Source organism: Podarcis vaucheri, assembly GCF_965113315.1.
Source record: "Podarcis vaucheri genome assembly, chromosome: 15".
Taxonomy (NCBI): Eukaryota; Metazoa; Chordata; class Lepidosauria; order Squamata; family Lacertidae; genus Podarcis; species Podarcis vaucheri.
In genome coordinates this window covers 11,935,999-11,963,428 of record NC_138753.1, presented here as the reverse complement: position 1 = coordinate 11,963,428, position 27,430 = coordinate 11,935,999, and the positions used below count along the sequence as shown (strand labels likewise).

Sequence of the window (27,430 nt, the reverse complement as noted above, 5' to 3'; positions counted from 1 at the left end):
CGAGGGAACCGGCGTACAGCTTCTGGGTCATGTGGCCAGCATGACTAAGCCGCTTCTGGAGAACCAGAGCAGCGCATGGAAACGCCGTTTACCTTCCCACTGGAGCAGTACCTATTTATCTACTTGCACTTTGACATGCTTTCGAACTGCTAGGTTGGCAGGAGCACGGACCGAGCAACAGGAGCTCACCCCATCGCGGGGATTTGAACCGCCGACCTTCTGATCAGCAAGTCCTAGGCTCTGTGGTTTAACCCACAGCGCCACCCGCATCCCGTTTTTTAAAAAATGCTCCAAGTGCAGACTTTCATTATCGGTGACTTTGGAAGGTACCTTTTGATTGGCAAGGAATTTAACGGCCTCTCTCGAGGGAATGCAGAAAGCAATCTTTGTGATTAGGAAGCGCGGAGCGAAGGGGAGAGGGAATAGGCTGCAAGTGATGAATTGAGATGGTCTTAGTTCATTAATACACCTTGCTAATTTTAGCCTTCCTTCTGAAACCTTTGCTTCTGCGATGTGCAATTTCCCAGCTAGCATCGGAAGTTTGTTTTCATTCTTTTTGTGGGGCGGTGCCCCCGGAAGTGCCTGCTGGGTCCCGACAGTGACCCATCTAGTCCAGCACAGTGGCCAGCCACATGCCTGTGGGAAATTCACAAGTGGGATTCAAAGCACAAGACCTCTCTTCTCTCCTGTGGTTTCCAGCAACTGGTATTCAGAATCATTGCTGCCTCCAGCCATGGAAGCAGAGCATAGCCATCATGGCTAGTAGCCCTTGATAGCCTTATCCTCCCTGAATTAGTCCAATCCTTTTTTGAAGCCATCTAGTTCAACAACCTCAGATATGCAGATGACACAACCTTGATGGCAGAAAGTGAGGAGGAATTAAAGAACCTTTTAATGAGGGTGAAAGAGGAGAGTGCAAAATATGGTCTGAAGCTCAACATCAAAAAAACGAAGATCATGGCCACTGGGCTCATCACCTCCTGGCAAATAGAAGGAGAAGAAATGGAGGCATTGAGAGATTTTACTTTCTTGGGCTCCATGATCACTGCAGATGGTGACAGCAGCCACAAAATTAAAAGGAGCCTGCTTCTTGGGAGAAAAGCTATGACAAATCTAGACAGCATCTTAAAAAGCAGAGACATCACCTTGCCGACAAGAGAAGACTCCCTGGAAAAGACCCTGATGTTGGGAAAGATGGAGGGCACAAGGAGAAGGGGATGACAGAGGACGAGATGGTTGGATAGTGTTCTTGAAGCTACCAGCATGAGTTTGACCAAACTGCGGGAGGCAGTGGAAGACAGGAGTGCCTGGTATGCTCTGGTCCATGGGGCCACGAAGAGTCAGACACGACTAAAAGACTAAACAACAACAGTTTGGAGGTCATCACTGCCTCTTGTGGCAGTGAGTTCCACAGTTTAACTATGTACCGCATCCTGAATCTCTGTCCTGAATCTTCCCATGTTCAGATGTCCAGGAATTCTAGTGTTATGAGAGAGCGAGAAGAAAACCTTTCTCTATCCACTACCTCTACACCATGAATACGTCTATAAACGTCTATCGTTCCTTCCTACTTGCCTTTTCTCTAAACTAAAAAATCCCCGGACGCTGCAACCTTTTTCCATCGGGGAGTTGCTCCATCTCCTCGGCCGTTTCAGCGGCCCTTTTCTGAAAAAAATTCCTTGGCAGATCCAGGAAATTTGTGCGACAAGCGCATGTTTGTAGGTGAAGCAGGATTCACTAGCAACATTCTCAGGTGCACATTTAAATCCTGGGAACTGTAATTTGTTAAGGCTGCTGGAAGATGTAGCTCTGCAAGGGGTTAAACTGCAGTTCCCAGGGTTCTTTGGGGGAAGTTGTGTGCTTTCGACATGCTTTAAACATATGGTGCCTTGCCTTGCCCTGGCCTGTGAGCTTGAAGAGCCAACCACTGCTTTCTCTGACGCTCCCTTTTCACTAACCACTTTCTTCTTGCCTTGACCATATGTCTTGTCTCGTCTCTTGGCTGCCTTCTGTCTGCCACCCCTACATGTCACTGCTAATTTACTGTAGCGTTCAGCATTTACTATTGTCTGATGCCCCCAGAAACTGAAGTGGGCTTTTTTGTTTATTTGGCAGAGGAGTTGAGTCGAATGTTCAACTGCTGGTCGAAATTTCACACAACCGAACCAGGCCTATGTGAATTTAATTACAGGTGTGTTCATCCTCTTTTTTTTTCTTTTTTAAGGAGAATGAAATCTAAATAACCTCCTGTGCTCATTCCCCTTCCTCTACGCTTTGAGAGAATTTAGAAGTAAGCGAAACAGTGGCTGTGGGGTGTGTGAGTGTGTAGTGCTTTGCTGCAGCACACGAGAGTTTATGTCTTTGATCTCAAACAGCCCCATCACCAAAGGGATGCTGAACCCCAGGGAGCGGCATCCTTTTGAAACAGAAGCTTGAACGAATTCCCTCCAGATCTTCCAGAAATCAAAATAGAACGGCCTCTCTTTTTTCATGTCGGCAAAAGCTGTCTTGATTTTTTTTAAAAAAATATGCTTTGCTCTCTCCCTTTCTCTATTCCCCTTAAACCACCCTGGGAATTGTAGCTCTGTGAGGGAAATAGGGGGTCTCCTAACAACTCTCAGCACATGTAAGAAACTATGGTTCCCAGGATTCCTTGGGGGAAGCCATGGCTGTTTAAGAACTGGAAGCCTGCATAGAATCAGAATTGCAGAGTTGGGAGGGACCCTGAGGGATATCTAGTCCAACCCCCTGCAATGCAGGAATCTCATCTAGATCATACATGACAGGTGGCCATCCAACCTCTGCTTAAAAACTTCCAAGGAAGGAGAATCAACCACCTCTCCTGGGAGTAAGTTCCACAGTCAAAAAGCTCTGTCAGAAAGCTTTTCCTGATGTTTATCTCCTTTCTTGTAACTTGAATCCATTGGTTTGGGTTCTACCCTCTGACGCAGGAGAAAACAAGCCAGCCATTTAGATATTTGAAGATGGGTATCATGGCAGCTCTCAGTCTCCTTTTTACCAGGCAAAACATACCCAGTTCCCTCAACTGTTCCTCATAAGGCTTGGTTTCCAACCCCTTGATCATCTTGGCTACCCTCCTCTGCACACATTCCAGTTTGTCAATAGCCTCCTTAAATTTTGGTGCCCATAACTGGAAACAGTGCTCCAGGTGTGGTCCGACCAAGGCAGAATAGAGGGATAGTTTGTCCGCCTTTGGTCCCCACCCTGCACCCAGTTCTTAGAAGCTGTCAGCATGTGACAGTGGCCACACTACATGAATGGTTTTGAATGGTTGGCTAAACCAGCAGAGGGTAGCCAATGGGTCTCAAACCCCCAGTGAGTTAGGGACTTTCCCTGCATGCAGCAGATTGAATGGATGAGACCAACAGTGGGTTCAATGGTCAAGAAGGCGGTTTCTGCATGTGCTGTAGAGGGAAGTGAGGGGCAGATGGGGCTCATCAACCTGGGAAGGTAGCCCATCTAGGAAAAGGAAAACTCTGATCCTAAACCTCCGCTGCCTTGCGGGACATCTTCAAGAGAAGAAAAGGCTAAGGAGTAGCACAATTCTGGAGTGGAGTTCCTAAGACGGTTAGATGGTGTCTTGTACACCTCCTTCCGGCAACTCCTGCAGCCAAACTGGCGCCAAAAGTACTGCTCTGCTTTCCTTTGGACCACATCAGCGAGGCCAACGGTGTGTGTGTGTGTCTTGTTGTCTGGACAGCCCAGGATCTCCAGACATGCTGCCCAGGCTTACACCCTGGAAAGGTCACTTCAGTGCTGCTAACATAACAGTTTGACTTCACCCCTGGAGGTGCATTCCATTGTCTCTCAAGACATAGAGATGCCAACAATTGCTTGCCTTGATTGCCTTTTGATGGAGCGTAGAATAACATTAGCTGTTTTTGCTGCTTTTGACCCATGTTACGCTTGTAGTCTGCTAAGACCCTTAGACATATAGTGCAGATAGGGTTGTTTCTTGTGTTCCTTTTAAATCAGCAAATATGGAAACACCTTCAAGCTCTTGTAATTCCCCTCTGCAATATAACAAAGCTAACCCTAATCTTAGGTACAGGCCCACTAGCATACATTAACATTGTCTGCATGTTACTGGTCCTCAAAGAGGAGCGAATAATCCTGGATTTCCCCCTCCTTCTTCTCCTCCTATTTTGTGGCTGGCAGGCAGGCAGGCAGGCAGGCTGTGTTCGCAAGTTGTGTTCCCAGCCTGCTCTAGAAAAAGTGTGGAGAGAAAAGGGTGGTCCAAGGGTCTGTGGCATTCCTAGGCAATGTTTTCCATCTGCATTTTGGGCGCTTATTGAAATGGGAAGCATTTTCAGCGATGCAGGGTTGGTCGTTGTCCAGGGCCCAATGAATGCAGGGTGTGTGCCTATGCATGTCTTGTGAGCAAAAGGCTTAATCAATTTGAGGCCCCTGAACCTTCTTTCAAAGCCAGAGTCATCGCGCACCCTCCTTTCTCCCTGCAATGAGGTCGTGAAGTCATCAACATGCCTTGGATTTGAGTAACCACAGCTTTGCCCTCCGTGTCTTGGATAAGGCCCCATGACACTTCTCTCGGAGTCTTGTGGCTTCCGGACAGGCCTGGGCCCTGGCGCCTCTTGCTGTACGAACCCATTGGTGTCTTCATGGGCAGGTTCCTCAGAAAGGACCTGTTTGTTTAGTTAGTCCAAAGAGAAGTTCATATCTGAAGCACCCGTCTAAAAGCTCCTTCAGGGAGCTTCAGTAGGGTTATCTGGAGGTTCGGAGTACGTTGTCAGCTGATGACACTCAGCTCTATTTCTGCTTTACATCTGCAGGTGAGGCAGTGGAAGTGCTGGACCAGGCATAGGCAAACTCCGGCCCTCCAGATGTTTGGGACTACAATTCCCATCATCCCTAGCTAACAGGACCAGTGGTCAGGGATGATGGGAATTGTAGTCCCAAACATCTGGAGGGCCGGAGTTTGCCTATGCCTGTGCTGGACCAATATCTTGCCTCGGTAACGGACTGGATGAGAGCCAACAAATTGAAGCTTGATCCAGGAAAGACTATGGCACTGTTAGGAGGCATTTCCGCAGACTGGATGGATGGGAGGTCACCTGCTCCTGATGGGGTTACACTGCCTCTGAAGGAGTGGGTACATAGCATGGGGGTACTCCTGGATCCTTTGCTGTTGCTCAAAGTTCAGGTGGCCTCGATGGCACGGAGTACCTTCCATCAGCTTCGGCTGGTGGCCCAGGCTGCACACTTATCTGGATATTGATAGATTCAGGGAGGTAGCCGTGTTGGTCTGACGCAGTTGAAATAATTTTTAAAAATTAAAAAATATAAAATAATCTAGTAGCACCTTAGAGACCAAGTTTGTTCTAGTTGTGAGCTTTCGTATGCTTTTTGAAGAAGTGTGCATTCACACAAAAGCTCATACTTAGAACAAACTTAGTTGGTCTCTAAGGTGCTACTAGACCAGGGGTCAGCAAACTTTTTCAGCAGGGGGCTAGTCCACTGTCCCTCAGACCTTTTGAGGGGCCGGACTTTATTTTTTTGGGGAAAATGAACGAATTCCTATGCCCCACAAATAACCCAGAGATGCATTTTAAATAAAAGGACACATTCTACCCATGTAAAAATATGCTGACTCCCAGACCGTCCGCGGGCCGGATTTAGAAGGCGATTGGGCCGGATCCAGCCCCTGGGCCTTAGTTTGCCTACCCATGTGCTAGACTATTTTATATATTTTATATTTTTTAAATTATTTCAACTGGATAGGAGTAGCCTAACTTCTGTTGTCTATGCTCTGGCAACTTCTGGGTTAGATTACTGCAATGCGTTATATGTAGGGCTGCCTCTGGAGACAGTTTGGGAATTTCAGCTGGTGCAGAATTTGGCAGCCAAGTTGCCCACCAGGGCAAAACCGTTTGAGCATATGACACCGATCCAAGCCTGCTTGCACCAACTGCCAGTTTCTGGGTCTAGTTCATAGCGCTGGTTTTGACCCACAACTTTAAATCCAAGTCTGGCCTACGAAACTACTTTCTTCACTTCTGCTTTTATTTATTAAAAAGCTGTGGTTCCCACATGCCTCCCCAACCTCAAAACTCCTGTTTCGTTTGGCAGTTGTGTGTGGTTATTACATAAGCCTCTCACCACAGAAGATGTTTTTCTGCTGGGCCTTGGGGTGACCTGGTGACAAACAAGGTTGCCGTGAGCTTGTGCCCCTTTAATAGTCAAGTAGAAAAAGGAATTTCAACAGGCTTCTTCTACACAGCGGTGTACGAGCCCTTTTCTTGCTTTCAACTGGCCCTTGGACCTGTGACAACCTGCTTCTTTTATCTATTATTTGTTAAATTTGTATCCCACCCTTTCTCCCCAAGCAGCGCAAGGTGGCAAACAGATACACAAAGCCAAACAAAACAAAACAAAAAACAAAAACACGAACCAGCAAAAACATAAAAACTATGACAACCACAAAGGTTGCCAGGAATAGTATTCTTCGGGCACCAAATGTCAGGGCAAACTTCCACATTCCTCCTGAAAGTTAATAATGACAGAGATGAAGATAATAATGATGATAGAGACTAACTAGGAAGGGCATTCCACAACCGAGGGGACCACCACTGAAAAGTCCCTGCCAATGCAAAATTTACATTAGTTGCCCCACCCACTTTTGCCTCTGGCCCCACCCACTGCTGTCATGCGGCTCTTGGAAGGTTATTTCTATTTTATCGTACAGACCTACGCCTCTGCCATCCTGGGAAACATATATGTGCCTCTCCCCACCAGCTTTCAGATGTGTCCGAAGTATGACCACTTGTTCTAAAATAGGTGGGGGGAACTTGCTCCTCCCCAAAGCTGTACAACTATGGGGAAAAGTCTGTTAGTCCTACTCTGAATAGACACACTGAAATTAGCGAATATGGCAAAAGCCACAGCTGCACCACACTTTTAAAACGCTCTGATGCCACTTGAAAGAGTCGTGGCACATTGGTACATCTGTATTGTAAAGTACCTTATTTTTTGCACCATAACACTCACTTTTTTCCTCCTAAAAAGTAAGGGGAAATGTCTGTGCGTGTTATGGAGGGAATGCCTACGGGTGGCATGCCTACGGATTTTCCTCCTCTAAAAACTACGTGCGTGTTATGGTCGGGTGCGTGTTATAGAGCGAAAAATACGGTAATATGTGAAAACCAATAAAAAAGGGGGGAAATAAAAAAATGAAAGAAAGTCATGGCTTCCCCCAAAGAATCCTGGGAAATGTAGTTTGTGAAGAGTGCGAAAAGCTCTTAGGAGGACACACACACACCCCGTTCCCCTCACAGAGGGACAACCTCCAGAGTTCCCTGTGAGGAGGGACTGATAGTTAAACCACGCTGGGAACTGTAGCTCTTTGAAGGAATGGGGTGCATGCGTGTGTTTCCTAACACCTGCAACAAACTACACCTCCCAGGATTCTTTGGGGGAAGCCATGATGGTTTAAAGGCTGCTTTAAATGTATATAGAGTAGACAGAGGAGGCCTTAATAAACACACAACCTCTGCAGTTGACCAGTCTTTTGTTTATATAATCACCTTCAGTGGGTGGCTGGGAGTTTTTTTCCTCTTTCTGTGTGTGCTCATTTCAAAATGGTGGCTGCTCTGTGGGTTTCTCCCCCCTCCCACCCCAGTCGCTCAGCCAGCCTGAAGTGAAGGTCAAATCCTGGCCTGCTTGTAATCAATAGGAGCTTTGTTACTGACTCGGGGGTTGGAGCAGTGTGTGTGTATGTGTGGAGATTAATCTTTAATTGCTTCTTGGCTGAACTTCAAACAGGGTGGATTTTTATTTTTTTTTTTGTAATAAGATTTTCCATTGTGCCCAGAGTTGCTGGAGGATATAGGTCACTTTTTTCCAGCTTTTTGTCAAAGTTGCCATTCCCCCCCTTCCCTCTGTGTTAAAAACAAAGAGCAATACCCCCCACCCCCCTCTCCTGCTGAAACTTCAGATTGAGCCTTTTTTGGTTCATAAAGATCACGGTGACTTAACACATGTGCTGGAATCTCTGTGTTTCCCTCACCTGACGGATCTTCCCCCCTGGCTTATTTTGCTTTAAAGGCCATGTGGGACCAATTATTTATTTCCTGCAGAAACGCATGTTAAGATGGCCAGGAGCTGCTTTGAGTTAGTGTAAAAAGAGCCTCGGTTTCCAAGGATTCGGAAATTCTAGTGCATAAAAGAGCGCTTTTCTTTCTTTTTAATGTGAAAAGCTGGTGTAGTCAATAAACATTGATTCACTTTGAATGGGAGTGTTTGAAGATCCCGACTCTTTTTTTTTTTAAGGAAGGGAGAAGAAACTGGATTCCGAGTTTGCGATGGAATCTTGGTAACAGAACAGCTTTTATAAATATGTGCCCTCTGTTTGATAATCGGAAATATTTATTAGTCAATAGTCTCATGTCTGGTGCAGGGATGATAATATAAACCAAGGGGGAAATTGTTGCCTAAAAATCCCAATATTTCTCTTCGTTTTCCCTTCGTCTTGTTAACCGCCCTGCGATCTTCAGAGGTATATAAATTTATTTTTTTTAAAAAAAAGAATAATAAATGAAACTTTAGACTCCTCCCCCTGTTGCCTAAGCTCCACCCACCCTGCACTGTTATGGCGGAGCGGGAGAGACTTGCAACAGGCTCCACCTACTCTGACAAGCGCATTGCACGTTCTGAATTTCATTCTGATCCTGATCCCAGGGACTGGGAAAGGAAGAGGCGAAGTTTCGCAGGGAGGGATCAGGTCTGACTGTTGGAAGATTGGGGACTTTTTCATGCAGCACGTTAACTATGGACCCCTCACTTTTGCAGGAGTGATAGCCACCAACTTGGCTGGCTTTAACAGAGAACTGGGTAAATTCAAGGAGGGTACAGCTTATCATGGTGGCTGGGATGTGTGCCTCCACAGTCAGAGGCAGTATCCTTCTGAATTCCAGTTGCTGGAAACCACAGGAGTGGGAGAGTCATGTTGCACTCAGGTCTTCGCTGTGAGCAAATGCTTGGCCACTGTGAGAACAGGATGCTGGGCTAATGGCCCACTGGCCTGTCATGGACTGGTTGGATGCAGAGAGAGTGGTAGGAGGCACCAGCTGGGGAACCCCCCAAGGGAAGAAGGCTCAGAGCACAGGGAGTGGTGGTGGGACAACGATGAGGGGTCAGAGGGAGAAGACTGGGTGGAGGAGGTGTCTGAAGCTGAAGGGGGAACAGGGTTTAGTGAGCGGGAAGAGGCTGTGGCAGAGAGCAGTCCAGAATCAGAAGTAGAAGCGAAGGCTGGAGAGGAAGGGGACGAAGAGGCAGAGATGAAGCAGACTGCTGAAGAAGCCAGGGAGGCTCCCCTTCCTGCTGCGACCAGTTTCCCTCCCTCTGATGTGACAGAACCAGAAGAGGTATGAAGAGGGAGGAGCAAAGATAGACAAGCCAAAGAAGTCTCCAGTTGCAACGAATGGACCTGAGGGAGGAGGCAAGACCTACTGGGAAGTGTTGCTGTGCTCACTAAGCCTGTTTGGTTTCTTTGGATAAAGAGTTAACTTCACTGATGCCTTGTGACTTATTACTGACCTGCTCCCGAGTCCTTGACATTGCCTGATCCAGGAGGCACTTCTTATGTTAAGAAATGAGCGGAGGGTTATGTGGGAGAAAAATTAGCTGTTCTAAAGGAAAGAACCCAACTTTGAGAAGGGAATTTGTTAATTTAGCAAAAATGACACAAAAAATTAGAAACCAAAAGAATGCAAAGTTTATGAACGACTGGAATAAATTTATGATTTACATTGAAGGGAACCACAGAAACTTAAAGACTATAGCAGGTTTGATATAAATCTTACGATGTGTAAATCATTAACAAGTACAAGCTGCAGGAGAAATAAATTATGGATATTAAGAAGCCTGAAAGCGGGAGGGATGGAGGTCGGCAGGGGGAAGAAGAGGGTTTTAAGTCTTTAAAGTTAAAAAGAAACAAATGTGAAGACCAATAACTGGAATGGAAACGGATAAGATTATTATGTTATATTTGGACATTTGCAACTCATTCATTTATTTATTTACTTATTTTTTACTTCTTTTTTTTTGTAATGGTTGATTCGGTGTTCCTTTTTTCCCCCTGGTTAAGAGAAGGGACCATGGCTCAGTTGATAGAGCACCTGGCAGAGGGTCCCATATTTAATTCCCTGCAGCTTGAGTTGGGCTGAGAGAGATCCATGTCCAAACTCCTGGAGAGCTGCTGCCTGCCAGTGTAGGAAATACTGTGCTGGGTGAGCCAATGGCCTGACTCACTATAAAGAAGCTTATTCTGTTCCCTTGCTGCCATGCCCCGCCCATCTCTACCCGTTCCTGTTTTCCGTACTGCCACCTAAACCTACCGCCCGTTTTTCAAGTTTTCCTTCAGAAACTTGGGAGCTAAAACCTTGGCTTTAATTTGAAATGCTCAGGATGATTCTCTGGAGACTGCCCTTTGGATGTTGTAGGTGACATTACCAGAGGCGATCGTAGATAATTCCTGGGGTCCTGCAAAATAAGTACACCGTGTGTTTGCATTTCTAGCCCTTTTATAGCCTCCTTCGGCAAGTTGAGAAGCTGCGCAAAGCTGCACTTAATGGGAAACTGCATCTGCAGAAGTTTGGTTCAAAGGACGTGCACGCCAGGGGGACTCCCATGGAAGCTTCCCTCAGCTCATAAAACGGGAGTGATGCAACTGTATTGGGTTAATGGGCCCAAGAGGCTGTTATGGTTTCAATGTGCAACAGGAGAGAGAGGTGGTTAAAAGTGACTGGAAACACTCTATTTGTGTACAGTGGTACCTCGGGTTACATACGCTTCAGCTTACAGACTCCGCTAACCCAGAAATAGCACCTCAGGTTAAGAACTTTGCTTCAGGATGAGAACAGAAATCGTGCTCCAGCGGCGTGGCGACGGCGGGAGGCCCCATTAGCTAAGTGGTACTTCAGGTTAAGAACAGTTTCAGGTTAAGAATGGACCTCTGGAATGAATTAAGTACTTAACCTGAGGTACCACTGTAGTCCGAAATCCCAGAGAGCTTCTGCCAGCCAGTGTAGGCATTACTGAGCTGGATGGGTGCAGTGTCCTGACTCAGCACCAGGCAGTTTCCTATGCTCTGAGAGGGCTGAGGGAAAGCGAAATGGATTCCCCCCAAAATGGTGGTCCCTTCTGTGGTCAGCTCTCCTCCTTCCATTTCAGTTCTTGCCTTGCTGCCTTGTTCACCTGAAGAGCTGATTTCTTCAGTGAGCTAAAAGCTATTGAGATGAGCACCAAATGGAGCAGAAAGGTTGGGCCAGAGCAAAGCTCTCTGTCACTGATGTTGACAAAGAGTTGGGCAGGGCTTTAGAAGTAATGTGATCCAGCCTTCCCTGATCTAGCTCTCCATCCTGGATGTATAATTCCCATCCTCCCTGACTGTTCTGTCCTCACTGGGCACCTGAACAGCCAGCAGCAATGCCAATGTGGGCAGCAACCAAAGCAGCATTCAGGACTGGTCAGAGTCCAAGCAAGCAGCGTGCTCAGCAAAGGGTCAGGCGACACGCAAAGCCAGAGCTGTCCAAGTCAGGTTTGGCCCAAGCAAGAGATCCAGTAGCAGGGCAGGTGCCACAACCGAGAAGGCCCTCTGCCTGGTTCCCTGTAACCTCACTTCTCACAGGGAGAGAACTGCCAGAAGGCCCTCAGAGCTGGACCTCAGTGTCCGGGCTGAATGATGGGGGTGGAGACGCTCCTTCAGGTATACTGGGCTGAGGCCGTTTAGGGCTTTAAAGGTCAGCACCAACACTTTGAATTGCGCTCGGAAACGTACTGGGAGCCAATGTAGGTCTTTCAGGATCGTCAAGCTTTATAAAAATGTGAATTGAGCAGGTGCAAAGATGGCAACAGAATTAGGGTTGCCATACGGCCATAATTTTCCAGACATTGTCAGGATACAGCCATTGGAAACAGTGTCCGGGCGGGAATCGCTTAAATGTCCGGGAAAATCCAGACGTATGGCAACCCGAGTCGGAAGTGTAGATTTTGGTGAATTTCCTTTAAAAAAGCTCAAAATCTTCTTTGTTTTTTTTGAGATCTTGTAGGCCTCAACAACTTTTGTGTCCAGATTTTCGCTTTTTGAAATTTGGCAACAGAATGCCAATTTTTTTCAGAGTTTTGGAGCTGATCAACACCCTTCTCTCCACTGCTTCTGAATTCATCAGGCATTGCCCCGCATCCTATTGCAGCCCAAGTTCTCCATCATAAGGACTAGAGACCTGCCGTTCTCAGAAGTAAATAAAAAGTGGCCATGGTAAAAGCTTGGACCTGGTGAAGCACTTGGAGACATTGCAAAACAAAGCTGAACTTTCTCCCAAGGAAAGCAAACGCTCCTCCTGTTGTGCTCCCCATGCCCCGAACGCACCCTCAACCTGCCCCCTCCTCCTACTTCCATATGCTTCCTCTTCTCTCTCCCTTCCACTGGTTTCCCCGCAAATCTGTCTGCAATCGTCAAAAACCAGGTCACGTTGCTTTCTCTGCGTTCCAGAATCTCTGCCTTTGGCTGTGAGCCACCAGAACAGGACAGTGGTGAAGGATTTTGCTCACCGGATCGGCAAAAATCCATTTGCTTCATGACGGCATCTTGCACAGTCTTCTCCAGAGTCAAGACCATTTGGCCTGCCCAGCCCAGTGCTGTTTCCACTGACTTGCAGCAAATCTTCAGGGTTTCAGGCAGAGAAAAGAGGTTCCCAGTTCCACCTAGAGAGCAAATTTCCAGGTTTTCAGGCAGGAGTCCTTCCCAAGCCTATCTGGAGAAGCCAAAGACTGAACCTGCATTCCTTTTCCTGCTCAGTGGCTGCTAACTCTGTTGGCCTCAGAAGCAAGCCTTCCTCCTTTCGCTAGTCCTCGTCTTTTACTGAAACTCAGCCTAAGTACGGTGCATTTTTTCTCTCCTGCTCTGCCTTATTTTATTATAGATTTATTGCATCTGTATCCCACCTTTTTCTCTAAAGAGCTCGAGGCGAATGTCAGTTGCTGGAAACCGCAGGAGGGGAGAACGTTGTTGCTGTCAGGTCCTGCTTGTGGGGTTTTCCATAGGTGCATCTAGTTAGCAGCTGTGAGAACAGGACACTGGACTGGATGAGCCCCTGGCCTCATCCAGCAGGGTTGACTTATGTTCTCTACTGCTGAGCGGCAGCCTTCACTAAGGAAGCTTCCTTATGCTGAGTCAGGCTGCTGAGTCTCTCTCTCTTCCAAAAATGAAAAAGCAAGCATGGTTCTTTGCATCTTCTTTTTTATAAATAAATTTATTCATTTGGTTTTTCAGAATAAAGTTTTACAGTCATATCCAACATGCAACATAGAAACAAGATTCCAGAGAATCTCCCGAACTTCCCTCCTCCCCTTTGTGGGTCCTATTATTATTCATTTCCTCTTGCGTCTTTTATAATAATCCAAATCTTTTACCTCTCCATTGTGTCCAAAATTCACCATTAAACCACAAGTGTTATTCCAATCCTACTAGCGATTTTAACTGCTTACAATGGTTTTTAAGATAAGTTATAAATTTTCCCTGTGGTTCTTTGCATCTTCAGATTGGATAGGACAAGGTTATTTTTCTATCAAGCCTTGTATTTCCTATAATAAACTTAGCTCTTTCTTGTTCCACCTCTACAATTCTCATACCCTCCAACATTTCTCTGATGAAAATAGGGATGTCCAATTCTAAGGCTGCCATAGGTCCTCTTTTTCTGGGACATGTACTCTTTTTTCATGGGTAGAGTCATCATGGTGATCCATAGTTAAAAGCAGAAGTTGGCATATGTGTCCTCTTCTTTGCTCTTCAAAATACGGCAACTAGACTATTCCATATTAATAATAATAATATTATTGTTTATTCCCCTGCCCATCTGACTGGGTTGTCCCAGCCGCTCTGGGCGGCTTCCAACATGTATAAAAAAATAATAAAACATTAAACATTTTAAAAGTCCCTATGCAGGGCTGCCTTCAGATGTCTTTTAAAGGTTGCATAGTTACTTATCTCCTTGGCTCGGGGGTCACATAATTCAATTCCCTCCAACATATATCTGATGATAATAGGGGTGTCCTAAGGAAAAGCGGGACATTCCAGGTTTAAATCAGACACCAGGATGGCTTCTGTAAATCTGGGACATTTGGAGGGTTTGGATTCTATGTCTAGATAGGCCTTTGTATTTTCCTTCTGTGCGGCAGTTTTGCTCAGAGTCAATACAGTGGTGCCCCGCAAGACGAATGCCTTGCAAGACGGAAAACCCGCTAGACGAAAGGGTTTTCCGTTTTGGAGGTGCTTCGCAAAACGAATTTCCTATGGGCTTGCTTCGCAAGATGAAAATGTCTTGCAAGTTCCTGCGGGTTTTTTCCCCTCCCCCCCTTTTTCTAAGCCGCTTATCAGCTGATCCGATAAGCTGATAAGCCGCTAATAGCGCTAATCCTCTAATCCGTCAATGGGCTTGCTTCGCAAGACAAAAAAACCGCTAGACAAAGAGAATCACAGAACGGATTCTTTTCGTCTTGCGAGGCACCACTGTATCTGCATCCAAGCTTGCTCTTAGCAATTGCTCATTAGAAGAAAATATTTAATTATGATATATTTTTTAAGGCATTGGCCAACCCATTTAAGACGCCCCCCCCATCTCCTTCCTCATTTCTTTCCTCTGCCAGTCGTGTTTTGCATCCATCCTTGCACGGTGGGGAGAAGGAGTTTGATCCCAGACCCCCACAGAGCCTTGAGGAATCTTTTTGTCTGCTTAGCAAATTGAGTTAAACCGAGCTGGTTTCATTCTTATTCTCCAGACAGGCACTCCCAGACTCAACAATTCCTCCTCCTCTCCTCCATTAGAGGTTTTCTGTCTCTGTTCGCCTGCCCACCCCCACAACTGTGAATGATGGCCATTTTTATCGCCACTCCCTTTTAGCAGTGGAGGTTGCTCCCACAAGGGCCACATTCACATACGACACCACTTTAAGCCCTCACGGCTTCCCCCAAAGCATTCTGGGAGCTGTAGTTTGTTATGGGTGCCGAGAGTCGTTAGGAGACCCCTGTTCCCCTCACAGAGCTACAGTTCCTGGAGGTCCCTCTGTGAAGAGCGGTTGGTTGTTAGACCGCTCTGGGAATTGTAGCACTGGGACGGGGAACACACATCCATGGTGGGGGGAAAGAGTTGTTGCAAAACAAGAGCCAGTGTGGTGCAGTGGTCAGAGTGTCAGACTAGGACCTCGGAGGTAAAGGTAAAGGGACCCCTGACCATTAGATCCAGTCGTGGCCAACTCTGGGCTTGCGGCGCTCATCTCGCTTTATTGGCCGAGGGAGCCGGCATACAGCTTCCGGGTCATGTGGCCAGCATGACTAAGCCGGTTCTGGCGAACCAGAGCAGCGCACGGAAACGCCGTTTACCTTCCCACCGGAGCGGTACCTATTTATCTACTTGCGCTTTGACGTGCTTTCGAAATGCTAGGTTGGCAGGAGCAGGGACCGAGCAACGGGAGCTCACCCCGTCGAGGGGATTCGAACCACCAACCTTCTGATCGGCAAGTCCTAGGCTCTGTGGTTTAACCCACAGTGTCACCCATGTCCCTTGGAGGACCAGAGTTCAAATCCCTGCTCAGCCATGAAGCTCACTGGGTGACCTTGGGCTAGTCACATTCTCTTACCCTAGCCTACCTCACAGAGCTGTTGAGGGGATAAAATGGGGATGGGGCAGAACTGTGTCTGGGGTATAAACACAACAAATAAATAAATACAGTGGTGCCTCGCAAGACGAAAAGAATCCACTATTAGCGGCTTTTAGCGGCTTATCTGCTGATCGGATCTGCTTATCTGCTGATAAGCGGCTTAGCGGCTTAGAAAAGGGTGGGGGGAAGGAAAAAAAACCAGCAGGATAGGAAATTCGTTTTGCGAAGCACCTCCAAAACGGAAAACTCTTTCGTCTAGCGAGCTTTGCGTCTTGCGAGGCATTCGTCTTGCGGGGCACCACTGTAAATTTCACAGCAGTTGTTGGAGCTTAGTAGCCCAAGGAGGTGGGGGCAGGGGGATGAAAAGGTTTTCGACCTTAACATCACGTCGATATCATTTGTGGAGTCCTGTATCTTCGCCCAGGGGTGCTCGAAAGATTTTGTAAAGCAACACCAACCTGATTTGCAGTAATTTTTAAATTTGAATTTTTGTGTGGTTTTTATTGTATGTATGGTTGCTGTAAACCGCTCTGTTTATGTTTATGTTTTAAAAACAACAACCCCAATATGAGAAGTGGTATACAATTTTTTAAAAATTGGGATGCAGCTCTCCTGAGGTTTTAAAAACGGTTGAGATTCAGTTTTTGGCACCCCAAAAATATTTCTTAATGATAAAATGCGTTCAGAAATACGTACTCAGGGCCGTCTTTAGCAGATGCAGTGCCAGGGTGCAAATATCTGCCCAGAGCCCCCAAATTACCATGGATAGTGTTGGGGTGGCTGTAGCTGCGCACTGCCAGCCATGGGGAGGGTGCAACTCTCCCCCATGCCGTTGCGGGAGAGCAATCCCTGCAGAGGCTTGGGAGGGAAGCTGTACACCCGCCAGCCTTATGGTTGGTGGGGCGCAACTGGCGTGCGTGCAGGGAAAGGGGAGGCCGTCAGCAAAGCTGTGCATCTCCCCCACTTGCTGGGGTGTCCTGAGAGGCCGGCGCCCTGGCGCAACACACCACTAAGCCCTATGGGAAAGACGGCCCTGTACGTATTTTTAAGATGCATCTTTTTCAGAAAAAGAAATCACAAGTGGATAGGGAAACAGATGGAATAGACTTATGAATGAACACACAGAAAACTGATATGGTCCGGAAATAGACTGACCCATCCACCCCTATTCTATTCTAGTCATTCCTCCCCTCTGTTCCCCACCCCATCCTTCTGCTTTTCTCTGTGTTGGAGGAATCCCTCCCCCTTATCGAGACGGAGCGTTTTGTCATAGCAGCCCTCCACCCACAACCTGCAGCGGTGTAACTGAGACACAGTCTTTTCTCACTGCCTCCCTGAGAGCCAGGCCAAGGAAACTACAGAAGCCTGTTTGTAGAAAGAAGATGAAGAAGTGAGGCAGGGTTTCGTTTTAAAAACAAAACAAAAAAACCCACCCAATGTTACTGCGCAAAAATTGTTTCCAGCAGGAGGCAGGTGTTTGGGATGTGAAACAGGAAGACAGTGAGGGGTGAGGAATAATAGGATCCAAGCGCATAACAGTTGTCAAAATCCAAATGTGTAGGTTAAGGGTTGCCAGACCCCCAAGTTTCCAGGTTTGCCTGTCCCTCTGCAGGTGGCAGGAGGAGGGCAGGAATCACCAGGTGAGCAAGAGTGGCGTTAAATGTATTTCTTTTTTTATTATGAAGACTAAGCGCACAGCTTGCGAGCGACTGCAAATTACTGCATAGATTCTCCAGGTGGATTAGGGCGGTGATCCTGCCTTCCTCAGCTCCCTCCAACCCTTCTCCCAATTAACCTCCGTCTCCAGGAATAAGTGATAGGAGGGAGTGCAAAGGAAGAATCACCAGGGCCTGCCCCCATGACATCAGCGGGGCCATCACTAAGTTTCAGGTTTAGGCCCTGAAATTGCAGGATCTGGGATGCTCCTGAACAATGTTAGAAACTCAGATATATGAGCTTATCGCCAAACAGCACCTTAAACCTAGGTCACAGTTGCCACAACGGAATGTCTAGACACCATTTTGTTTTTTACAATGAAATTAATATTAAATAAGTATATATATAAAAATAAATAATACACTGGTTTATATTTCAAGGGGGGGGGGGAAATCTCCACGTGGTTTAAAACACATTAAAACATCCAATAAAACAACCCAGAATAAAACAAATTCAAGCTTCAAGGAAAACATTTCAGATCCTCCTCTAAGTGACATTTTGCTTTCCCCATACCGTGAAACCTCAGAAACTGAATGCCTGTAGAATCAAACGTTTTGACTCCTGAACGATTGAAAACCAGAAGTGATTGTTCTGGTTTTCGAATAATTTTCGGAAGCCGAACGTCCGGCATGGCTTCCGATTGGCTGCAGGACGCTCCTGCAGCCAATCGGAAGCCGCACCTTGGAAGTCGAACATTTTGGAAGTTGAATTGACTTCCAGAACGGATTCTGTTTGACTTCCAAGGTATATCTGTACATTTAGCTACCTACTTAATTTATAGAGCTGCCCCATAGCAGAGGTACTCTAGGAAGCCATGTGGTGTAGTGGTTAGAGTGTCAGACTAGGACCTGGGGGAGCAGGGTTCAAATCCCCACTCAGTCCTGAAGCTCACTGGGTGATCTTGGGCCAGTTGGCCTCTGAACATCCCTCACAGGGATTAACTGTAGGGATTAACTGAGGAGGTGTGGGGGTGAACCGTGTACTCCTTGGAGAAAAAGGTGGGAGATACAGTGGTACCTCGGGTTACATACACTTCAGGTTACATACGCTTCAGGTTACAGACTCCGCTAACCCAGAAATAGTGCTTCAGGATAAGAACAGAAATCGTGCTCCGGCGGCAGCAGGAAACCCCATTAGCTAAAGTGGTGCTTCAGGTTAAGAACAGTTTCAGGTTAAGTACGGACCTCCGGAACGAATTAAGTACTTAACCTGAGGTACCACTGTAAAGGCATTAAATAAACTCTCCTGGTTGCCTGCTGAAAAATGCTGGAGGGACAAGCTAGACAGAGTTGCTCGTCGCCAGAGTGGCACCCAGAGATCTCCATGGGGTTACAGTTGGACCTGTGCCAGTTGCAAAATGCCCGTGGCACATGGGGAATTTCTAACGCTGCTCCTGGCCTGGCAGCCCTTTGTTGTTGTTTAGTCATTTAGTGGTGTCCGACTCTTTGTGACCCCATGGACCAGAGCACGCCAGGCACTTCTGTCTTCCACTGCCTCCCCCAGTTTGGTCAAACTCATGCTGGCAGCTTCGAGAACACTGTCCAACCATCTCGTCCTCTGTTGTCCCCTTCTCCTTGTGCCCTCCATCTTTCCCAACATCAGAGTCTTTTCCAGGGAGTTTTCTGTTCTCATGAGGTGGCCAAAGTATTGGAGCCTCAGCTTCAGGATCTGTCCTTCCAGTGAGCACTCAGGGCTGATTTCCTTCAGATTGGAGAGGTTTGGCAGCCCTTACGTAGGAGCATTCTGTGAACAGGAGGGTTCCCCATCAAACGTGAGAAGGTGCCCTCTCTTCTACACCCATGTCTTTAGGAAGCTTCTCGGCAGGGCATTCTGCAACCGGGGAATGTTGTAAATGGGGCTGTGTTTAAAAACGACCTGGAAACTGCAGTTTGATTCAAAACACAACCGCAAGCCCGTTAATATTCCTATAACTGCAGCGCTTATAACCAGCTCCCAGTCGGTTTCTGGGCTCAGTGTAAAATACTGGTATTCACCTATAGAGCCTTAAACACCTTAGGAGCTAAACGATTGTGTCTTTAGATGACCTCGAGGCCATATTTAGATGCCCTGCTCTGAGTGCTCCCACCATGTGACGGAGAGGGTCTTATTGCTGGTGTCTCCATTGTTATGGAATAGCTGCCCCAGAGAGGCTCACCTGGAACGTTCCTTAGGATCCTTTCAGTACCACACAAAGACAATTTTATTGGACCAGACATTTGAACAAGCCTGTGTTTTGCAACAAGTTCTAGGCTTGTGCTTTTTAAAGAAACCTGATGCTCTAGTGCAGGGATCTGCAACCTACGGCTCCGGAGCCGCATGTGGCTCTTTTACATCTTTGCTGCGGCTCTGGGGCGGATACTAGCGAGGGGAGGAGGCGCATTGTGCGCCCCAACACTCCTCACTGTGGCGGGCGCTGTGCTGGCTGTGACGTCGCATGGGGGCGGTGCGTGAGTTAGTCACGCACCGTCCCGACGTCACCTTCCCGCCCGCTGTCAGATCATGGCTCCGGAGATATATTTGTTTTAAATGTCGCAATGGTTTTGCGGCTCCCAGTTGTTGTTTTTTCTTCGGAAACGGGTCCAAGTGGCTCTTTTTGGCTTAAAGGTTGCAGACCCTGCTCTAGTGTATTTTTGAGCTGAATTGCCATGCGTCTTTATTCTGTTTCCATTGGAAGAAGAGTTTTATCTCGTTCTTCTTCTTCAAATAGATTTTCTTGCTGTAATTGCTGTATTTTTAAAATATGGGATGGAGTGTTTTACAAATTTTATTGAGGGGCGGCCATATAAATATAAATGAATAATAATAACGGAGATCTCGTTCTTGTTGGTTTCCAGGTGGCTATGGCACTGCTGGGGAAGCTGTCTGAGGGGCTTCCAAACAACTCCAGGTCTGACCAGTGGCACTTAGTCTTCTCTCAAAAAGATGAAGTCATCACCAGCTTAGTATCTGCCTTAGATTCTATGGTAAGCTTCTTCCTCTGCCTCTTCTCTGCACCAAACCGTACGACGTTAAAAAACATTAAAGTGTGGATTCCTTGTGAAGGGGCTAGCAGAGATCTAGGTGAGGGCCAAACCATGCATGATATGCAAACTTTAATGTGGTGGGAAGGTGTGTATGTGCTCAAGACAAGACTTACGGAAGTCCCCTCTGGTATCTTGCTTCCTGAGGCGTCGCTGCTCTGCTGCTTTTGCGATGGTCACTGACCCCACAGAGCAGGCACCCTCAAACGTTTTGGAACTACAACTCCCATCATCCTTAGCTAACAGGACCAGTGGTCAGGGATGATGGGCATTGTAGTCCCAAAACATCTGGAGGGCCAAGTTTGGGGATGCCTGCCACAGAGTGACGAGGTGCTAGAACTCAGCGACAAGTTGTAACATGCAGGACGGATTAAAAAAAAAACAAACTTCTTCACACTAGCCCATAGTTAGACTGGTGATTGTTCTTCTTTTAAAGCACCCGAGTTGGTGCCAAACAAATTCTTGGAGGAGGCAGCCAGGGGCTTTTTGGCTATGGTTACAGGGAACCAGACAAGAGGGCCTTCTCGGTAGTGGTGCCTGCCCTGTGGAACGCCCTCCCTTCAGATGTGAAAGAAATAAGCAGCTATCTTATTTTTAAAAGACATCTGAAGGCAGCCCTGTTTAAGGAAGTTTTTAATATTTAATGCTGTACAGTGGTACCTTGGGTTGCATACGCTTCAAGTTACATACGCTTCAGGTTACAGACTCCGCTAACCCAGAAATAGTGCTTCAGGTTAAGAACTTTGCTTCAGGATGAGAACAGAAATCGTGCTCCGGTGGCGCGGCGGCAGCAGGCGGCCCCATTAGCTAAAGTGGTGCTTCAGGTTAACAACAGTTTCAGGTTAAGTACGGACCTCCGGAACGAATTAAGTACTTAACCTGAGGTACCACTGTATTCTTTTTAACACTCGATTGGCAACTGCCCAGAGTGGCTGGGGAAACTCAGCCAGATGGGCGGGGTATAAATAATAAATTATTATTATTATTATTATTATTATTATTATTATTATTATTATTATTTTATTATTATTATTCCGTGGACAGAGGCAGTGATGCTTCTGAATACCAGTTGATGGAAACCGCAGGCGGGGAGAGGGCTCATGTGTTCGAATCCTGCTTTCGGGTTTCCCACAGGCATCTGGTTGGCCGCAGTGAGAAGAGGCGGCTGGACTAGATGGGCCATTGTCCTGACCCAACAGGCTCGTATTAAGTTTTTATGACACACAAAAATGCCCATTTCATTGCACAATGATAATAAGATTCTAATACATAAAGTAAGTCAATTTGAGGTGGAGGGAAGTCACACAGATGTACCCTTATGTTCATTTCTTTTTTATTATTTCACTTTTTCTGTATATTTTCCTTTTTAAGTTTGGTTAACATATACTTAGGACGCGGGTGGCGCTGTGGGTTAAACCACAGAGCCTAGGACTTGCCGATCAGAAGGTCAGCGGTTCGAATCCCCATGACGGCATGAGCTCCCGTTGCTTGGTCCCTGCTCCTGCCAACCTAGCAGTTTGAAAGCATGTCAAAGTGCAAGTAGATAAATAGGCGGGAAGGTAAACGGCGTTTCCGTGCACTGCTCTAATTCGCCAGAAGCGGCTTAGTCATGCTGGCCATATGACCCAGAAGCTGTATGCCGGCTCCCTCGGCCAGTAAAGCGAGATGAGCACCGCAACCCCAGAGTCGGCCACAACTGGACCTCATGGTCAGGGCTCCCTTTAGCTTTACCTTTAACATATACTTATGTATAAGATAGTTTAAGAGTTGTGAAATTGGTTATTTTTTCTTTTCTTCTTTTTCATGACTAATTTTAAAAAAAATAATTATTTTTTAAATGCCCATTTCCTCTTGCCCACTATTTGCTGAGCTGCTGTGATGTGACTGAGGGGGAAGAATCAATCCTGGAATGTTTCCTAGGGACAGGAAAGAAGACTATGAGCTGTGCTTGGGAACATGTCAGAGAGTGGACACTGCACTCCTGTTGCCTTGTGCTGATATTACGGACAAACAGCTTCAGGGATTTGGGCTCTGAAGTGAAAATCGCTTCCTCGCATCCACAGCCAGAAGGGTTTTGAAGTCAGAATCTTTAAGAACACATATTGAGGTTTCTATTAACCTTTATGCTGGAATCTGCTGTTTGATCATCCCTTGTGTGTTGCAAACTCCTGTGTGAGGTTTTCCACAACAAGACAGTGATGGCTTTTATCTCTGTGACAAAAGAAAATAATTTGCATGAATTTCTGCAAAAAAAAGAAGTAAGTCTTCTCCCCCTCTCTGCTTTTTGATGGCTTAAAAAAAAATGAATCCCATGATGAATCTTACATAATTTTTTTTTCCCTTATAAAAGATGTGTGTTCCTGACTACATCTCTGCATCAAAAGTGATCTTATTTTAACTACGAAAGAGATCAGACAGGGAACAGTTTGTGTGTGTTTGTGTATTCGCACACACATATTTTCAAAATGCTATAAATAAAAAGAGAAGCTCTTTAAATAAAAGCCCTGTTCAGGGGGACACATTTAGACTACACATGCTTGAAACCGATTAAGCTGAAATGGATTCCCCATACACTGTTCTCACCCCTGAAACTGTAGCTGCGTGAGAATTCTGTGATGGATTCGTAGGTTTGTAAGTCACGTGGGGCAGAGACCTCTTCCGTTGTGCTTCGTAATGCACATAAAAACTTATGTGTGTGTACATGCTTAAATGGGACGCGGGTGGCGCTGTGGGTAAAACCTCAGTGCCTAGGACTTGCCGATCGTATGGTCGGCGGTTCGAATCCCCGCGGTGGGGTGAGCTCCTGTCTTTCGGTCCCAGCTCCTGCCCACCTAGCAGTTCGAAAGCACTCTTAAGTGCAAGTAGATAAATAGGTACCGCTTTATAGCGGGAAGGTAAACAGCGTTTCCGTGTGCGTTTCTGGTGTAGGCTTGCCAAAGCAGCTTCGTCACGCTGGCCACGTGACCCGGAAGTGTCTCCGGACAGCGCTGGCTCCCGGCCTCTTAAGTGAGATGGGCGCGCAACCCCAGAGTCGGTAACGACTGGCCCGTACGGGCAGGGGTACCTTTACCTTTACCTTTACATGCTTAAAATTTATACGCCATTTGGTTGTAAAAAAACCCCCAAACGAACTCAAAGTGGTTTACAAATAAGATAAAACAATGAAATTATTGATGAAAACAATTAACAACGGTTGAACATTAAAAAAATAAAAGCCAGCAATAGACTAAAAACAGACTGAAGCATGCATCAATGGTCCATCAACAGTCTACATATCTGGGCAGGCTTGCCTAGGAGAAAATGCTTTTCGTGGGCACCGAAAAGAGTACAGTAAAGGCATCTGCCCTCAAGAGGCAGGGAGTTCCATAGTGTAGGTGGTGCCACACTAAAAGATTGAGTTCTTGCAAACGCGGAATGGGTATTATGGGGCATTTGTAACGGTGCCGGTTTTGCAGATCAAAGCAGTTGAGTGGGTCTGTATTGGGTAAGGTGATCTTGCAGGCAAACTGGTTCCAAATTGCTCAGCATTTTATATACTAATAGTAACACTTTGAACTTGACTTGTTAGCAAATTGGGAAACAGTGTGGGTCTCTGTGCAGCAGAGTTATATGCGGACAGGACCTCGCTCCCGTCAGCAATCGTGCTGCAGCATTCTGCACCAACCGCTACTTCCAGAAACTAATTGGCAGCTGCACTCAGGCCAGAATTGGTGTTAGGTCATACCTGCAACCAGTAAATCTCCTGGGTAGAATGCTTTTGCAGTAGTCCAGAAGAAGATTTCCTGGTACTGGTGTGGCAATCTCTTAAAATATTCTCACATGCTGTTTTATTACATTCACATTGCTAAGCCGCCTCGGAGGTCCCCTTGTGTCTGAAAGACAAGACAGAAACATGTAGACTAAATCATGATTAAATTCAAACCACCCTGGTTCTCTCTTCTCTTTCTTTCCCAGTGTTCAGCACTTTCTAAACTCAACGCTGAGGTTGCCTGTATCGCGGTCCACGATGAAAACACCTTTGTCGTCGGGACGGAAAAAGGGAGGATCTTCATGAACACGAGGAAGGAGGTCCAAGCGGATTTCAAGAAGTTCTGCAGTAAGTATTGGGTTGTCCTGGCAAGGATGGGGCGAGGTCAGATCCTGCTGCCTGCACACCTTAAGCTTGGGTAAAACTGGAAAGGATGGTTGCAGAGCCATATTTCCTCAGTCTTGGGCCTGCCCCAATCTTGTAGAATTGAGGATTGAGGTTGAATCCTGACAAGACAGAAGTACTGTTCTTGGGGGACAGGGAGCGGGCTGGTGTAGAGGACTCCCTGATCCTGAATGGGGTAACTGCCCCTGAAGGAACAGATGCGCAGCCTGGGAGTCATTTTGGACTCACAGCTGTCCATGGAGGTGCAGGTCAATTCTGTGTCCAGGGCAGCTGTCTACCAGCTCCATCTGGTATGCAGGCTGAGACCCTACTTGCCCGCGGACTGTCTCACCAGAGTGGTGCATGCTCTAGTTATCTCCAGCTTGGACTACTGCAATGCTCTTTACGTGGGGCTACCTTTGACGGTGACTCGGAAACTGAAATTAATCCAGAATGTGGCAGCTAGACTGGTGAGTGGGAGTGGCTGCCGAGACCACATAACACCGGTCCTGAAAGACCTCCATTGGCTCCCAGTACATTTCTGAGCACTATTCAAAGTGTTGGTGCTCACCTTTAAAGTCCTAAAGGCCCAGTACACCTGAAGGAGCATCTCCACCCCCAGACACTGAGGTCCAGCTCTGGTGGTTCCCTCCCTGCGAGAAGTGAGGTTACAGGGAACCAGGCAGAGGGCCTTCTCAGTGGTGGCACCCGCCCTGTGGAATGCCCTCCCACCAGATGTCAAGGCAATAAGCAACTATCTTACTTTTAAAATACATCTGAAGGCAGCCCTGTTTAGGGAAGTTTTTAATGTTTAATGCTGTGTTGTGTTTTTAATATTTGGTTGGGAGCCACCCAGAGTGGCTGGGGAAACCCAGCCAGATGGGCGGGGTATAAATCATAAGTTGTTGTTGTTGTAGAAGAGGGGCAGGCAGATGTGAAGCTTTCAGGACACATTTGTTCCTACTATGGCTTATAAACGTACAAAGGGTCCCTGCTGGATCCGGCCGGTGGACCATCTAGTCCAGCACCCTGTTCTCACAGTGGCTGGCCAGACTCCCCCAAGAAGCCTGTTAGTAGAAACTGACTGTGTTTCAGCTGTCGTTCAGTGTTAGAATATCAGCTTTTCATGCAAGTTGCAATTCTCAGCATCTCCAGGTAGGGCTGGGAATATCCTGGAGAATGAAAGAGCTTTTATGCTAGCATTTTCCCCTCCCCCCCATGTCTGTATTGTTTGGAAGGTTTCAGAAAATCCCCTTCCAGAACAGATTCGGTTCCTGTAATAAGAAAACACCAGATACAACACGTCACATAATTATGGATTGCCCTCTTCTTGACACCCGTCGCACAGATCTCCTAGTTGACTCCCTTACAGTGAAAAATATTGATTTGCAAAGTGTCTGTAATCCAAAATTTGTTGAGGGATGATACTCCCGAAACTACCAAGATTGTTTCGGGTACTTAGCTGAGATCTTTAAAGCTAAATCTAAAGTTGCCTGATTTATTCAATGGTGGTTATCTAGTCTTTTATATATGGTATGTGTTTGGATGACTTTGTATGATTTTATGATTTTATTGTTTTAACTTAGGCCAATAAAGGCTAGTTACAAGAATGAAGACAAGAAAGATGATGGCTTTGAGATTTTTGTGAATTTTACTTTAATTATACACACACACATACACACACACACACCATATATATATATATATATATATATATATATATGCAGGTTTTGGTGTCTTCGGGTGTCTTCCCGTGTAAGAGTCGGGGTGTCTGGGCGACGTTTCGACGAGGTCTCACTCGTCATCTTCAGGCTGGTGCTTTCGGCTTCTTGTTACTGGAACAGAGCAGAATCTGGTGTTTGAGTTCCTATAAATACTGTTGAGGGGTGTGGTGTATAGCCTCCAACGTTCTAGGCAGAGAGGAAGTTCCTAGATTAGTGTGCCTTTTCTTCTTTTGTTCCTTAATTACTTGAGGGATATCTTGAGTGATTTCATGAGTGATATTCTGAATACCACTGGGTGGGTCATAAAGACAGATCCCACCACCTATCTGGAAAAAACCACCAAATCCAAAATAAAAGCCTCTCCTATCAGTGAAGAAATCCAGCTAAGAATCATCCCCAGAGAAAAATCATCCAGATGCCCCAAACTCTACGGTCTCCCCAAGATACACAAAGAAGGAACACCACTCAGACCAATAGTCAGCTCCATAGGCTCACCTCTACAAAATCTCGCTAAATTTCTCGCTAAGCAACTTCAGCCCTATGCAGAATCCATCGCTTCACACGTTACTAACTCCTTCCAGTTCATAGAAACAATAAAGAAGCAATACCTACATCCCGATGACCTACTTGTGAGCTTCGATGTTGTATCTCTCTTCACTCAAGTGCCCATCAACGAAGCCTTGACAGCCATTCAAAACAAATACAATCCCCCCAAATACATCCTGGACCTGACCAACCACTGCCTAACCAACACGTACTTCATCCACAATGGACAAAGATACAAACAGATAGAAGGAGCACCTATGGGATCACCCCTCTCACCGGTCATCGCAAATTTGTACATGGAACACTTTGAAACCAATGCTTTAGACAAGTCAGAACACAAACCCAAACTCTGGCTCAGATATGTTGACGACACCTTTGTAATTTGGCCACACGGGAAAGAAAAACTAGATAGCTTCCTCACACATCTCAACAGCCTACACCCCAAAATACAATTCACTATGGAAATAGAAGACAACAACCAACTCCCCTTTCTTGACGTCCTAATCTACAAAAAACCTGATGGCTCCCTAGGACACACTATCTACCGGAAAAAAACACACACCAACCGCTACTTACATGCACAATCACACCACCACCCT

General features: G+C 46.5%; 1 protein-coding gene and 1 long non-coding RNA gene across 8 annotated transcripts in view; one reads left to right on the top strand and one right to left on the bottom strand.

Moving 5' to 3' along the window:
- LOC309519999 overlaps positions 1–27,430 on the bottom strand; it is a 145,277-nt gene that overhangs the window by 8,095 nt on the left and 109,752 nt on the right. The gene's annotated exons all lie outside the window — the stretch shown is intronic.
- Positions 1–27,430, top strand: part of GTF2IRD1 (GTF2I repeat domain containing 1) — a 99,155-nt gene that overhangs the window by 29,825 nt on the left and 41,900 nt on the right. For 4 of the 7 annotated variants that reach the window (XM_082201221.1, XM_082201216.1, XM_082201220.1 and 1 more), the window contains 2 exons: positions 20,244–20,372; positions 24,384–24,525. In XM_082201221.1, the coding sequence (XP_082057347.1) occupies positions 20,250–20,372; positions 24,384–24,525 (265 nt within the window). In that variant the 5' untranslated portion in view covers positions 20,244–20,249. Of the gene's footprint in view, positions 1–2,115; positions 2,192–15,150; positions 15,250–17,231; positions 17,334–20,243; positions 20,373–24,383; positions 24,526–27,430 lie in introns of those variants that run through there. The other 3 variants (XM_082201222.1, XM_082201218.1, XM_082201217.1) reach the window with 3 other exon arrangements.